This window comes from Polyodon spathula, chromosome 18 (genome assembly GCF_017654505.1).
Source record: "Polyodon spathula isolate WHYD16114869_AA chromosome 18, ASM1765450v1, whole genome shotgun sequence".
Lineage (NCBI taxonomy): Eukaryota > Metazoa > Chordata > Actinopteri > Acipenseriformes > Polyodontidae > Polyodon > Polyodon spathula.
Window position 1 is genome coordinate 24,387,947 of NC_054551.1, and position 13,913 is coordinate 24,401,859.

The 13,913-nt window shown below is 35.7% G+C and overlaps 1 protein-coding gene across 1 annotated transcript in view; it reads left to right on the forward strand.

The window, feature by feature from the left end:
* The window catches only part of LOC121331271 (nuclear receptor subfamily 5 group A member 2), a 48,031-nt gene that overhangs the window by 17,139 nt on the left and 16,979 nt on the right, over positions 1-13,913 (forward strand). The window contains exons 5-6 of the mRNA XM_041278549.1: positions 7,646-7,765; positions 11,559-11,706. Coding sequence (XP_041134483.1) covers positions 7,646-7,765; positions 11,559-11,706 — 268 coding nt within the window. The remainder of the gene's footprint in view (positions 1-7,645; positions 7,766-11,558; positions 11,707-13,913) is intronic.

Below are 13,913 nucleotides of genomic sequence, written 5' to 3' on the forward strand. Positions count from 1 at the left end.
TAATTAAATCTTCACTAGTCTGCCAGCGGTCAGTGTCGTGTCAGAGTTGTCACAGGCTGTCAGCAGATGTCTGTTGACATCTGTTTCTGCCATCTATTTACTGCTGACTATTTTAAGAACAGTGCTGCAGAAAAAGTCAAAAGACAATAGATAACAAGAGAGACAAGCAAACCAGAGAACACGCAATGTGAGTTAAAGGAAATATTTATACAGTATATGACAAATTTGTTTGTCTTAAGTGACATTATATCTATCTATCTATCTATCTATCTATCTATCTATCTATCTATCTATCTATCTATATATATATATATATAATATATATATATATATATATATATATATATAGATAGATAGATAGATAGATAGATATAATGTCACATAAGATATATATATATAATAGCAGGTGTCTCCGCTATGACAACGTTCTTTAGTATAATTTTCAAACTCTTACTTGTCAAACAGCTGCAGAGACAGGTTTGGTAGCACACTCATGAGAAACTTTGTTTTATACGGTCAACTTATAATTAAAGAAAGTAATCAACTCAATTTTTCATTTCGAATACATTTTTTTCTTTATTATTAAAACATTGCTTATAACACATATACATGTAGATGTAGACCTGTGAATGGGAGACCAGCTTGGATGGTGCCCCAAACTCTAAATCTTCTGTATCAGGGTTATTTTAATGATGATTGTTTTCAAAGAAAGAAAATAAAGCATAAGACATGAAAATGTATTTTCTTCTAAATGTCCAGTCAACACTATAAATGTTTTAAAATTGATACAATAGACCGGAAGACCCAGTGGAGATATTCCAAGAGAGATGAATCACAGGGATGTATAAAATTACTGCAGTGGGTCATTCAATGCCAACTCAACCAGAAAAGGGACATTTCGTTGCCTGTCCATCTCAGATTTTCCTAGAAAAATTCACCTGGGGGTTTTCAGATATGCTTTCAGAAATTATAGCCTTTTTTAAATTTTCCCCTTTGACCTGTGACCTTGTAACCTAAAGTGAGAAAGTGACTTTGACCAGAAAAATCACCCTGGGTGCAATTTATATGCTACCATCATGTGTAGCACCTCTTTAGTAGCACCCTACTCACTTCTGGTAAATCGCCAGATGAGGGTTAACTGACGAGTTTTATTAGAACTTCAGCCAAACCCTTTACCTTGTATGGGATGTGGGTCCTAAAATGTAAGTATTGCTGTAAGAACCTTAGGAACCAGTCTTCCAAATTTTGTGAAAAACCTTTGGTTTTAAGTCCCACCACTGGTCATTAAACCCCCTTGAAATTTGAATTTTTCCTGTTTGTACCAAGTTTAGGCTGTAATAACTTGCTCGAGGGGACTCCAAAAAAACAACCAAAGACATGTTTGGATAGATGTTGATGAGTTCTACAAGCATCAAGCAAAATATGTTGGTGTCCGGGGATTTGGGATTTTTGGCAGATTTTTGAAGTTGCATTGGTCATGCATTCGAGCATTGCTTATGGCCACTTTGGTGAGGCTAAAGTGACACATAGTTCTATCCAGACTGGCTAGTTCTTAAACTTTGTATTCTCTGAGGACTGATCTAGAGGAAAAAGCAACAGTATGAGCTTCCACTGGCACTAGCTTGGAACTGAGGGGTTATGAGCTTGCATGGGACTTGGGATTTATTTGTTACGATGACACATTTGAAACTATCAAAACCTTACTTAGTTGGGTTTTAAAAACTAAATTCACATTTTTTCTTAAAAAAAATCTTCCCTGTTTACAGCACCGTTTACAAACACCTGTCTCTGTCATCGAAGACCTCCTAAACCAAAGACTCTCAGTTGTGCCTGAAATTGACTGATTGGCTGGCATGAGAATGCAGGAAATGGCTTTTTCACAAGTGGTTGATCAGTCAATCAATTATCCCTCTAGGTAGGCACCACAACTTATAAAAAAAACTTTACTTTCACTTTTTGGTTTTTAAAATCCAACTAAGATTTTGGTAGTTTCAAATGTGTCATCATAACAATAAAATACTAAGTCCCATATGCAAGTTCATAACCCCTTAGCTCCAAGCTGGTGCCATTGTTACTTTTTCCTCTAGATCAATCCTGAGAGAATGCACAATTGAAGAAATAGCCAGTTTGGATAGAACTATGTGGTACTTTAACCGCACCAAAGTGGCCATAAGCAGTGCTCGAATGCATGACAAATGCAACTTCACAAATCTGCCAAAAATGATGGTAGCATCTAAATTGATGATGGTACCGCATCTACACATGATTGTAGCATTTAAATTGCACCCAGTGTGATTTTTCTGGTCAAGGTCCCTTTCTCAATTTAGGATGACCTTTGCAAGGTCACAGGTCGAAGGGGATCTATTTATTTATTTATTTAAAAATAAGGTTTTCAGACATGCTGAGTTCAAAAAATCATTTCTGAACTCATCATGTCTGAAAACCCCCAGGTGAATTTTTCAAGGAAAATGTGAGACGGACAGGCAACAGCACCGGTTGATTTGGCATGGAATGACCCCATTCTATTGTGGGCGATTAAGTGAACAAGGTTCTTGTAAATCAGCAGTAGGGTTACATATTAATTGTGGCATTATGTGTGATGGGTTACTAGGCAAGGACATGGCAAAACAAAGTACAAATCTAGAGGTCTGATTGATAGAAAGTAGAAGGAGGCTTACTATATTTTATTGGATGTGAACACTGAAATATTGATGAGAATGATAATGTTATGAACCCCTAGATCTCCAGAATGAGAAGGATAATGGGGATTAAAGTATATCTTTATATGTATATATATATATATAGTATATATATATATATATATATATATATACATACATACATTAAAAAAACTAATAAACATACACACACACACACATATATATATATATATATATATATATATATATGTGTGTGTTATTATTTTATGAACAATTAACATTCACCGCTAAATGTCATACAGTTACCCACAGTTCTTTAAAAACATTGGCTTTATATACTCTATTTTGACATTTGAAAAAAGTGTTTAAATACAGTTAGGTGTTTAAGTTTAACTGTTTTATATAATACATTTTTTTAACATGAAAAAGAAAAAATAGTATTGTAATCTACAGTATATCATTGCCGTTTTGAGCTTATCAGATATATCGGTACAGCCTCTCTGGTAATGTATTAATAGAAAAAATAAAGAAGAAATAAATAATCCAAAAAGCACATAAATATGCACACTTTGTTATGAAGAAAGCATAAATTCCTACATCAAGTAAAACAATGCATTCAATAAAACATGTCTCCTGACAGGGTCAGTTAATGTGGAACAGTTCCTTACAGATTCACGAGTGCACATTGCTAAGCGATCAATACTCCAAGTCTGCAGTTAGACCTCATTTAAAATTTGCAAACCATTATTTTCTCACTGCATATCTGTAGCAGGTTACTTTAGGGAAATATTTCTCCCAAGCCTGTATGTATATAAGGAGCCTAATGTTCATCTGAATAATTGATTCATCAGAGTCTGTTTTTTCGTAATTAGTTGATAGCTTCTTAGCAGTAAGCCATGGAATCCCTTGGCTTATAGGTCATTTTTTAATTATTATGAACACATAACTAAGGCACTACAATACTTCACTCAAAAGGTTTTAGCTGCTGTTAGGCTTAAGTTTTCCCACTGCAAGAAATCAAGGAAAAAATATTAATTTTTCTCACACCATCATTTGTGCCCATCTCAGACATAGCCTTTATTATTAATGATAAATTCACTGCAATGCTGATTTAGATTACAAGGGGTTCCATGCGCCCCATTTAAAGAAACTTCTTTGTTTTTTAGGCAAAGAAGTTTCTTCACTTGTGTTCATATTTTAGGAATGAGTGTTTAAATGGAGGGAGGAGCTCAGCTTTGTGTTCATAACTGAAGTGGCCCACAAAACATTCACCAAAAGGGCCCTTGCATTTTAATAAAATGTCTTAAGACCTTGAACTTTGAACAGATAACTATATAGTTTGCTTAGATACTAATATCCATTTGTTATACTTTTCAGCAGGTGTTTGTCATGAAACTTTATAAGTGCAGGTTATTCAAATGCAATTCATGACAGACTCAACACACCTGTTTTGTTAAAACCTAAATCAACCAGCATTCATCATTCATTCACCAGCGTTTATTGATAGACATTTTGATTGCTGTTGAATTAAACTGGAAGACATTGAAGGATCCTGTATCAATAAGATAAACAAGTACCATGTTGTCAATTAAAGTAGTAACCTGAAGCCTTTGAGTTAGTTAGACTATATATGAATACATGAATATTGTTTGTGATAATCAGAAACCTCTTCAACCTGGCAGACGGATATCCTCAGACGATATATAAAATTATTATTAATAGAAGCTCAGAACCTTTGCTTTTCACTGTGGTAAGACTGGGTTCCTATAGAATATAATCTGTAGCACAGGTCAAGGGTTACACTCTGGAGTCTGTTAATGTGGTCACTGTGGGAACAGATCAATCTGCATGCTTCAGTTGTATTGATCCGCCAGTCCATAAGCCAAGCCCTCCCACAATCCATCAGCTTCAATGTAAACAGAGATTGATAGTTTCTGACCCTGTGGAGCCAATCAGGAATGTCTTAAAACATAGATTCAGTAGAATTCATTTACCTCAGCATCTTTCTGTCCCAATGCCTGCATTTACTAATCTAGGGCTGTGCACACCTGTGCCATGAGTTATGAGAACCTCCAGTGCAGGCTTTCACTGGTGTATACCGGCATGTGAGCAAAACATTTTGTGCTTTTACTGCTAACAACTTTTAATAATTTAATTGTATTTATTTATTTGTTTATTTTGGGAGGGGGGCAAAAGTTGCCCAAGTTGACTGTAGAGCTCCAGATGCTCATCAAAGCTTATTGGCTGTTCTTTAAGCAAATAGTTTGTAAAACTATTACAATTATATATATATATATATATCTATATATATATATAGATAGATAGATATATATAGATAGATAGATAGATAGATAGATAGATAGATAGATAGATAGATAGATAGATAGATATAGATATATATATAGACACAAATAAGATATTTTTAAACACTTTGACCAAACATTAGGAAAACTCCAGTAAATGTCAGCAAGGTGTACCACATGCAGGGTTATGCTTTACTTTAACTGCCCTTTTTATCTATTACACAGCAGATTATTTACAAATGAGTGCAATTGCCAGCGGTGTGGATTTATACATCGTGTTAATAAATAAGAAGTGAGGTTTATTGTGTATCAGCAATACAAATAATATTTGAATGAAGTTTACTCTACAAGTCCCTGGGGTGAGGCTTAGAGAAATGTCAGTTTGGCCCATCAGCTAAAGTATATAACACATCCAGGGGAATAGACTTGAAGTACAGTAGGTGAAACTGTTGAACTTACTTGAGAAACACTAATATAAATACAAGTACAAACTAAATATACTATACTTTGTCTCCACTGCATGAAAGACTATATGTTAATTTTTATTTTACGCATTTTTAAACTGATATTGACTTCAAATCACAATGTGTATTTGTAATTATAGCTCCTTTAAGTAGTTGTTAGGAATATTGCCTCTTTTATGGTTTTCAGTGATTGATCAGTCAATGACTACAGCAGCATTACAGTACATTTATTAAAAATATATGGGGCAACATTTCTTCCACACTCTCAGGAAGGCAACTGTGGATCTGTGGAGCAGTTATGCCAAGAGAGGATTCTCAGGAATAAAAGTATGGTAAGCAAACCATCCTGTTCAACAATCAGACTGAACACACAGCTCAGAGTTTACGTACCAACATCAGGGATTCTTAAAGAACAGAGACCCAAATTATGCTAGGATCACAAAACATCTTCCCCCAATCAGAAGCCGTTCAATAGACAGATAGCTAAAGAGATCCCTGGCATTAAAGTCTCAGCTATAAATTAATTCCTTTGAGAGCCGTATCTATTTCGAGAAGTTAATACAGTGCTGATCCTTTTAACAATGGTTCTTGATTATTTTAAACAAGGGTATTCATTATAATGTGTGGAGATATGGTTCACATGCAGTCAAAATATGTGTTCAGTTTACATGAAAGAGAACAGTTGGTGAAGTAAAGAATGTTGCTTGATTTTTGGCTCACTGCATATTCACAAACTACAGTATTTGCACACGATTGCAACACTGGGTATTGAATACAGCCTGTGTTTTCCCACACAGGGAGGTGTGTAATCAAGTGTAATCCACAATGTATTTTACAATTTTCATCATATAGCCTCTTTCCTACTACACTACTTACAACTTTTAACAACCTGCAATGTGAACTTTGGACACATCTTAAACCTGCTTGCAAAGACAGCTTCTAGACGCATTTTCCATGGTGATGAAATCAGTTTATCTAAAACATTTTGAGGTCGCTTTATCTTTATAACAAACTTTAGATTTTTTTGTTTTTGTTTTTCATTAAATAATTCATCCTCTCCAGTGTAAATCCTGGTCCGTTTTGTTCCTGTGATTACAGCTAGCTGTTAATCAGGACAGTTAACGTGTGTTTGGTTTTCATTTCAGTGCAGACCCAAATAAGCCTTGGATTCAGCATTCTATTGCCATCCTCTTTGGTCGTGTTTAGGCTTTGTGAAAAACTAAAACAACTGTCGCCATCAAAATAATATCCAAACATTGAAATGTGAAAGGAAACGGCAGAATAAATACAGTGCCTTAATCAAACAGAGGGGTGAGAACTCTGTCGTGGTCATTTATGCTCTAAACATGACTGTTCATAGAGGTACTTATATAAGAGCAACACAATACAATGAATGCCAGCTGTCACAACTTAGAAGAAAGTAGTTTGAAACCCTGAATAGTTCCTGCATGCTGTGGGCATGTTCCTTCCGCCAAAATAGAATGTAAGCATTAGAGTTTATAACCGTCAAATCTTAATTGAATAGGGGACTTTTACTGGGAATGAACCTTTTGTTTTAAAATGTACCATAGCTAGCTGTTGATATTATCTGGCTCATAGCAAAAAAACAAACACTGCTTGCAATTGATTTAGCACATTTCTTGACTTAACAGTAGTCTAACATCTAGTCTACTGTAGTATTTCACTGAGGGGGTTCCTATTTTTGAGCGAAAAGGATAAACATTGTTGGTTGAATTTCTTTTTACACAGAAGAGATAAGAGAAACAACAAAATTGTGTTTCTGGAGAAAACAGGAAAAATTTGACATTTGTCCACATTTTTGTGCACACTCTTTCCAATGCCTTCTTTCTTTCGGTGGCTACCCTTATGTAATAATTAACACTCTGCAATGTGGGAAGAACGCTGGCACTGACTATAGGACTGTTGTTCGCCCCCTTGCTCCCTCTGTTGTAACGTCAGCATTATCTCTTTCTTGGCACAGGGAGCTGACTTTTTGTGGATAACCCGTAACTAAAATCATTATCAATAATAAATGATTGCACAGGGTGGTGTCACCTGGAGAGCAAATAAATTAGTAACACTGACAAATGGAGACATACGTCCTAAGAACATCCGTCTCAGTTTGATATGTGTCAAAATGCACAAGATAGAGAAACTTGTGAGGCACTAACCTATTAATACTGAAGAAATAATCTTATTTGATTCCTTTTTTTACCAGGTTGATGACCAAATGAAGCTTCTGCAGAACTGCTGGAGTGAACTGTTAATTTTAGATCACGTTTTCAGACAAGTGGTACATGGGAAGGAAGGTTCAATCCTTTTGATTACTGGGCAACAGGTAAGTGCAGAGATAAATTAATTAATAAATCGAAAATTGAGACATAGCTTTAAGAACATTATGTTGTGGAGAAGTATATGTATTGTGTTAAAATCAATACAACTGTTTCTACTGTATGTCTTTTCTCCAGCTATGTTCAAAGTGTATAGCTGGTCAAACATGAATAAGTACATGAATGGCTTAGTGTGTTAAGTGTGTTAAAAACACCAAATAAAATAAACCAGACACAAACATCTTCAGTCAAATTCCCTTAGATCACCTCACTGTCAATTATGGACTATAACTGAACACATGATATGGATTTATCTGTAAGATGATGTCTCGTAGATTCAGATATGATAAATTGTGTATAATTAGAAACAATGTTTTTTTCTTGAATCATAGTTACAATTATGTTCTAGGCTGTGTATTAGAATTTTCATTTTTGCTGTTTATTTTAAAAGGCAAGAACACACTTGTAATGAAAACAGCAATTAGGTAGTTAAATGAAAATCTGTGTTTTTTATTGTTCTTTTTTAATTCCATTAACCCAGTATGGGGCACGTTAAGCAGTACTAATTATCCCTTCAAAAGAGGAGCAGACTTCAGAATGTAAACACTCCAGTTGGTGCACTCACTAGAAGGTTAAAATTTAAAATATAAAAATTGGGTTCCATAATCTCACATTGTTATTCCTCAGCGTCTGGATGGGAAACCTACTGTTGTTGATTACATTTCTGGAACAGACACCCAAGATATCAGATTACAAAACTTTTTTAATTTGTAAATTCAGACCAAGTCCATTGGCAGAGAGGTGCAGTATATACTGACTCTCTGCATATACTCTCTTGTATAAGCCCCCACCCTTACATAACCAAATACCTCTAACCAATTGTGTTTAAAGGTAGGTTAACCAGTGTTGAAGATGGTTTATAGAAAAATAAATGTTAAGAGTTCTAAGACTGTAGCAGTCTGAATACCATTGTGAAAACACGCCTATTGGGATCTATGTATTGTAAGTTATCCACGTCATTTTAAATGGGTGTTTGGATGACTTGCAGAAATGCATTCATTCAAACACCCTCTACATTCATTCAAACACCCTGTACAAACAATACATATTCTACATATTCCCTTTACATGCTATGCATTTCATTTAGGGACCCCCCCCCCCCCTTTGCTCAGTATGTTTAATACAGTAAAATCATTTAATTCCCCCAACTCTCGTCATCTTTTCTTCCCTTTACCAAAGGACCCAGTTATATTACAAACGACTCCACTTCCAGTCTGCTGTCTCCTCTTTATCTGCGTATGATTCTCACAGACTGAGAAATATGAGCAAGCGAGGCTTTATAATGCAGGGCAGTAGCGGAGAGGGGAATGTTTCACCATTTTCATATTCTGGTTAATGAACAGCTGGTGTTGTGTGGTCTGGAGGGAGAAGGGCACTCTCTCAACCTGTGCATTGTCTTCTATTATTTTACAGTGGGTAAAGAGCGGCAGTCATCTTGCAACATACAATTCATCAAAAAAAAAAAAAAACAGCAGTTACCTAAAACTACCTTGTGGTATTTATAGAACACAAATGATCAATTACTGCAAGGTTACACAGATGAATAGCTTTATTGTCTACCAGAGAAGGGGCAGACTGCTCGGATAACCTCAGAAATGCTGCCTTTGTTTTCAATTGACTTGTGTTGCAATCTGAATGTTACGAGGTTCCTTGGAGGGACTGTGCAGTCTGGCTGTCAGAAGTGTGACTGAACATGCTGCTATATTCCTCATTGTGGAATTGCATTATACACAGAACTGGATTAGCTGAAAAATGAAGCAAAATGTTACACCCAATGAGCTCCAGTTAAACATGCCATCGACACAAATCCCCTTTGCTAGCCTGCAGCAGCACTGAAGCAAACCCTATGAGAATTTCCGGTGATCCATATTGGAAATTGGACTAAGGTTGCTGGAGGAACTTTCAGTCAGAACCTTTTTCATTTTGAAACCTTTAGCATACCATTCTGCAGTGCATGACAATAGACTTCTCTACAGGAAATTCAATATATTTTTCTACGTTAACATTAAATCAATGGGTGATATTTACTGGGCTTTATCTTCTAAGAACACACAGTAGATATATTGGAGTGCAATTGAACGGGAGCATGTATTGCCTTCATAAGGCTTACTGCAGTACATAGGGGCCAGTGTTAACAAACTCAGACAAAGCCCCTCATTTTTCTATTTGGACTGCTGTGGGTGGTGGTAATTAATATTGGTTCCTGTAATATTGTTTTTACCAGGATAACCAATTTAAGACATTCATCCACATTTTACATCAGGGAATACTGGTTCACCACAGGTTTATTTTTATGTTGCAGTAATACAAAATAAAATCAATAATTCATATACAAATTTCCGAATTGAATTTGTGGCTTTTTACTTGTATATATTCAATAATTACAACTTTAAAATCGGAAACGATATCTAGCGTTGTCATAAATATTAACATACAGTATTTTTATAGACAATCCCCCCTGTAAATATATTTTAAAGTGCACTCTACTAACTAGGAATGTTAGATGCAAATATATAGTATTATTTATTTCCATACTCTAAAGCAGTTATTTTAATCCTGCAGTGGAAGAGAGAAAGAATGCTGCTCATTGAAGTTATTTCATGCACAGCTGATTTTATGTAAATTGATTGACACCTTTGGGGTCTGCTTTTCACTGACTCATAATTTTTTACACCTTTAAATAAATAAAATAAAGAGCCGGTGTGCATCTTGAATTCTCCAGCCCAAGCTAAAAAAATTCCACTCATCATATTTACACAATAAATAAATTCCAATCTGCCTCGTTTTTAATTGCAAATCCTGCTCTGGGGACCCATTCTTGTGCTTAGGAGGCAGCAGTCTGCCTTCTTCCAGAAACCCTAGTGCAGTCAATTATGGTAATGAATTGTCAATAAATATAAAAATTTAATATGGCCTGCTTACAGTGAGTGGCAGCTAAGGACTTGCCTCCCAGACAAATCTGCTGTAGCTGCAGGTATTAAGTGCACCTGAAAGAGTAGCTGTGGGCCGCGGGGCCTGCAAGAGGCCTGCTGTCGGAGCCCTGGGAGCTCAGAGGGCCTGCTAAGATTCCCCCTCACGGATAGCGTGAGTGTCCAGGAGAAGAAAAACAAAAACACAAAGCCTCTGTTTATTTCATCTTGATTATGCTGCTGCTGCTTTTGCTTCATTTCCCTCCTTGCTGAGGTGATAATATATACAATGTACTCAGTACGAACAGGATATCTCTGCAGATGAAAATTGCAGGGCCTGTAGAATGCCACTGGATAAAAATACGGTATATACATTTAAAGACAGCAAGAACACTGCCACAAAGTTGTTTCTGTTTGTTATTGTTATTGTCCACTACTGTACCCACGTCACCACATGCCTACACTGATCTTTTAAAATAGACTGGCTACATGAGCTCCATTTTGGTAATCTGCCTTTCGCCAGTATAGAAGCCAAAGAGACAAAGAACATTCACATTTTGGTTAATCATTAAAGAGCCAATCCAGACTAAATAGAGCCTATACTTAAGTGTACACTACACTGCACAGAACATTTTTTTAAGGGAAGATGTCGTATTTATAAATTTATATAAATATATTAAATAGCTTGGCTTAGATGGCAGGCTGTTTAGAAGGTATTTACACAATGTACTGTAATCAGTCACTTAAGCAAAGCCTATTCTGAACTGTATTTAGAAATGTCATGTCAACACCAGTCTCTTATTTTCCCTCTCTACCTTTCTGTCTTGTTCAGGTGGATTATTCAGTGATCGCGTCCCAGGCGGGTGCTACTCTGAATAACCTCATGAGCCATGCACAGGAGCTTGTTGCCAAGCTGCGATCCCTCCAGCTCGACCAGCGCGAGTTTGTGTGCCTCAAGTTCCTTGTGCTCTTCAGCCTAGGTGAGTTGAAGCTGAAGCCCAAAAAGTCTACCAATGGACAGTTTGAGATGCTTAGAATTCTCGTGAACACAGCAGCTCAAATAGAATGCTGGAAAGCCAATCACTTTTACAAGCGCTTCTGCTTAATATACACAGTACTATTAGGATCTAGCATACAACAGTAGAGGTTTGTTATATTCATGTATGAATTTCTTTGGCTGGGAGACAACACTAGACAGTAATGTGCACATTCATTCATAACATATGCAGTAAACATTTCAAGAAGAAGTCTTTGTCAATACTTGAAGTGTATTTATGTTTAGCATGTATAATATGTAATACAAAAGGAATTGTGTTTGTCTACTTCTATATCTATTTATCTTTCTCTTAGTAACATGCACCTTTATCATCACTAACGAGATTCTTACAGCTAAACAAACAGCAGATCCAGATACTCACTTAACCCAAACCAGACTATTTAGATCATCATATGCCTTTGTGTCTCTGGACCCAGTTCAATTTACTGCATAGCTTGTGTGAAATGGTGACACTTAAAGGCTACTTAGTGTTGATTGAATTCATATAAAAGACAACTGTCCATATAGAAGACAACTGTCCTTTATAGTTGAAGCAATACAATTGTAATTATTTTAAAGAAAATCCTTTTACTGAAAACATGACATTGTACCGGTACACTCAATATTATACAACATAGCTATTTTAACAATTGTAATTAGAGATAACATATAACTAGGAGAGGCCCTATCTGTTAACCCTGCATACTTTCAGCAGCTTTAACTGTATCACCACTGCTGATGTCAGTCAGGGATTCCTGGAGTTATGGATGCTTCTGGGAATAGCCTTGGTTCGCTTTTTTATGTTTTCCACATTTACTTATTTTATTATATTTTTATTTTTATTTGACACCTTTAACTGAATATTCCTTTGTATAAAGTATGCAATATGCTTAATACTAAGGAATATTCAGTTACAGGTGCAACCACATTTTCTTAAGCAAATGTGGAGAGTATACTGGGCATGCTTTCATATGGTATTACTTGTTGAAAATTGTTCCATTAATGACCAAAGTACACACAGGTTTTCAACCAAAGTGATATTAGTAGTAAAGTGGCCAAGACTGCGCTCATGAAAAAAAAACAAAAAAGTGACTATACTGTATGAGTGACTCATTAAATGAGACCTAAAATGAGGACTTAAGATGAGATATTTACTGGCTCCATGGAAACAGGATTCCTCCTTAGCTTCCTCTTATTGTTCAATCTGTGTTATTTATTTATTTATTTGTGTTGGTTCCATCCATTTAGTGGGGGAAAAAGCTCTTAAAATTGTTTGAGTGTTTCCTTGATTTTTTTGGCAGACGTAGTTTTTATATTTTTTCATTGGTATTCACAGTATATTTATTGTCTAAGTGTGTTTGCATGCAGTACATACAAGGAACAGCTATGACATATGAATGAATTTTACAAAGAATTTGCATTGTTTTTTGGGTTTTTTTTTAAATTGTATTTTAGTTAATCTATTTAACAATTCTACACTTTAGGGTTAAATTAAAATTGTTATTTTTCTACTGCAGGCTTTCACTGATCACCCATGTTAGTTCTGGCTTCTTAGACTGCATGTGTGTTATCTGATAGTTACCTCCAAATTCTATAATAGAGAGTACAATAGCATAGGTGCACATGACTTAAAGTTTCTACAGCCCATGGCTAAGAATATTGATTGTCAACAAGTGTTTTAGATGGCCTGCTGTCTGTGGTAGTGCAGCCTCTACAAAACAGAGTGCTTAAAATACATTAAGACCTTACTGGTACACAAGTATCTAATTAAGTTTTTCATTTTTTATCTCTGACAATTGTGTTTGTGTTCTGATGGGCTTGCAAAAATCTCAAGTTGACTAATGAATATGATTCAAGATTAGGGTGTGTGAACTATGCATCAGCTGCAGAGTCACTTACGTCTCACCCTAAAGACAGAGCACAAGAAGGATAAGTGACTTCCTTGGGGTCACACAATGAGTTAGTGGCTGAACTGGGATTTGAACCAGGTACCTCCTAGTTACAAGCCTGTTTCTTTAACCACTCAACTGCACAACCTCCTGTAATATCAGACCCCCTGGCTTCTGTAAAAGAAAAAAAAAATCTGCTTGGACAGATTAATGTATGTATTATTTTGTTTGATTTGACGTGGATAATCTAAATTATTTGTTG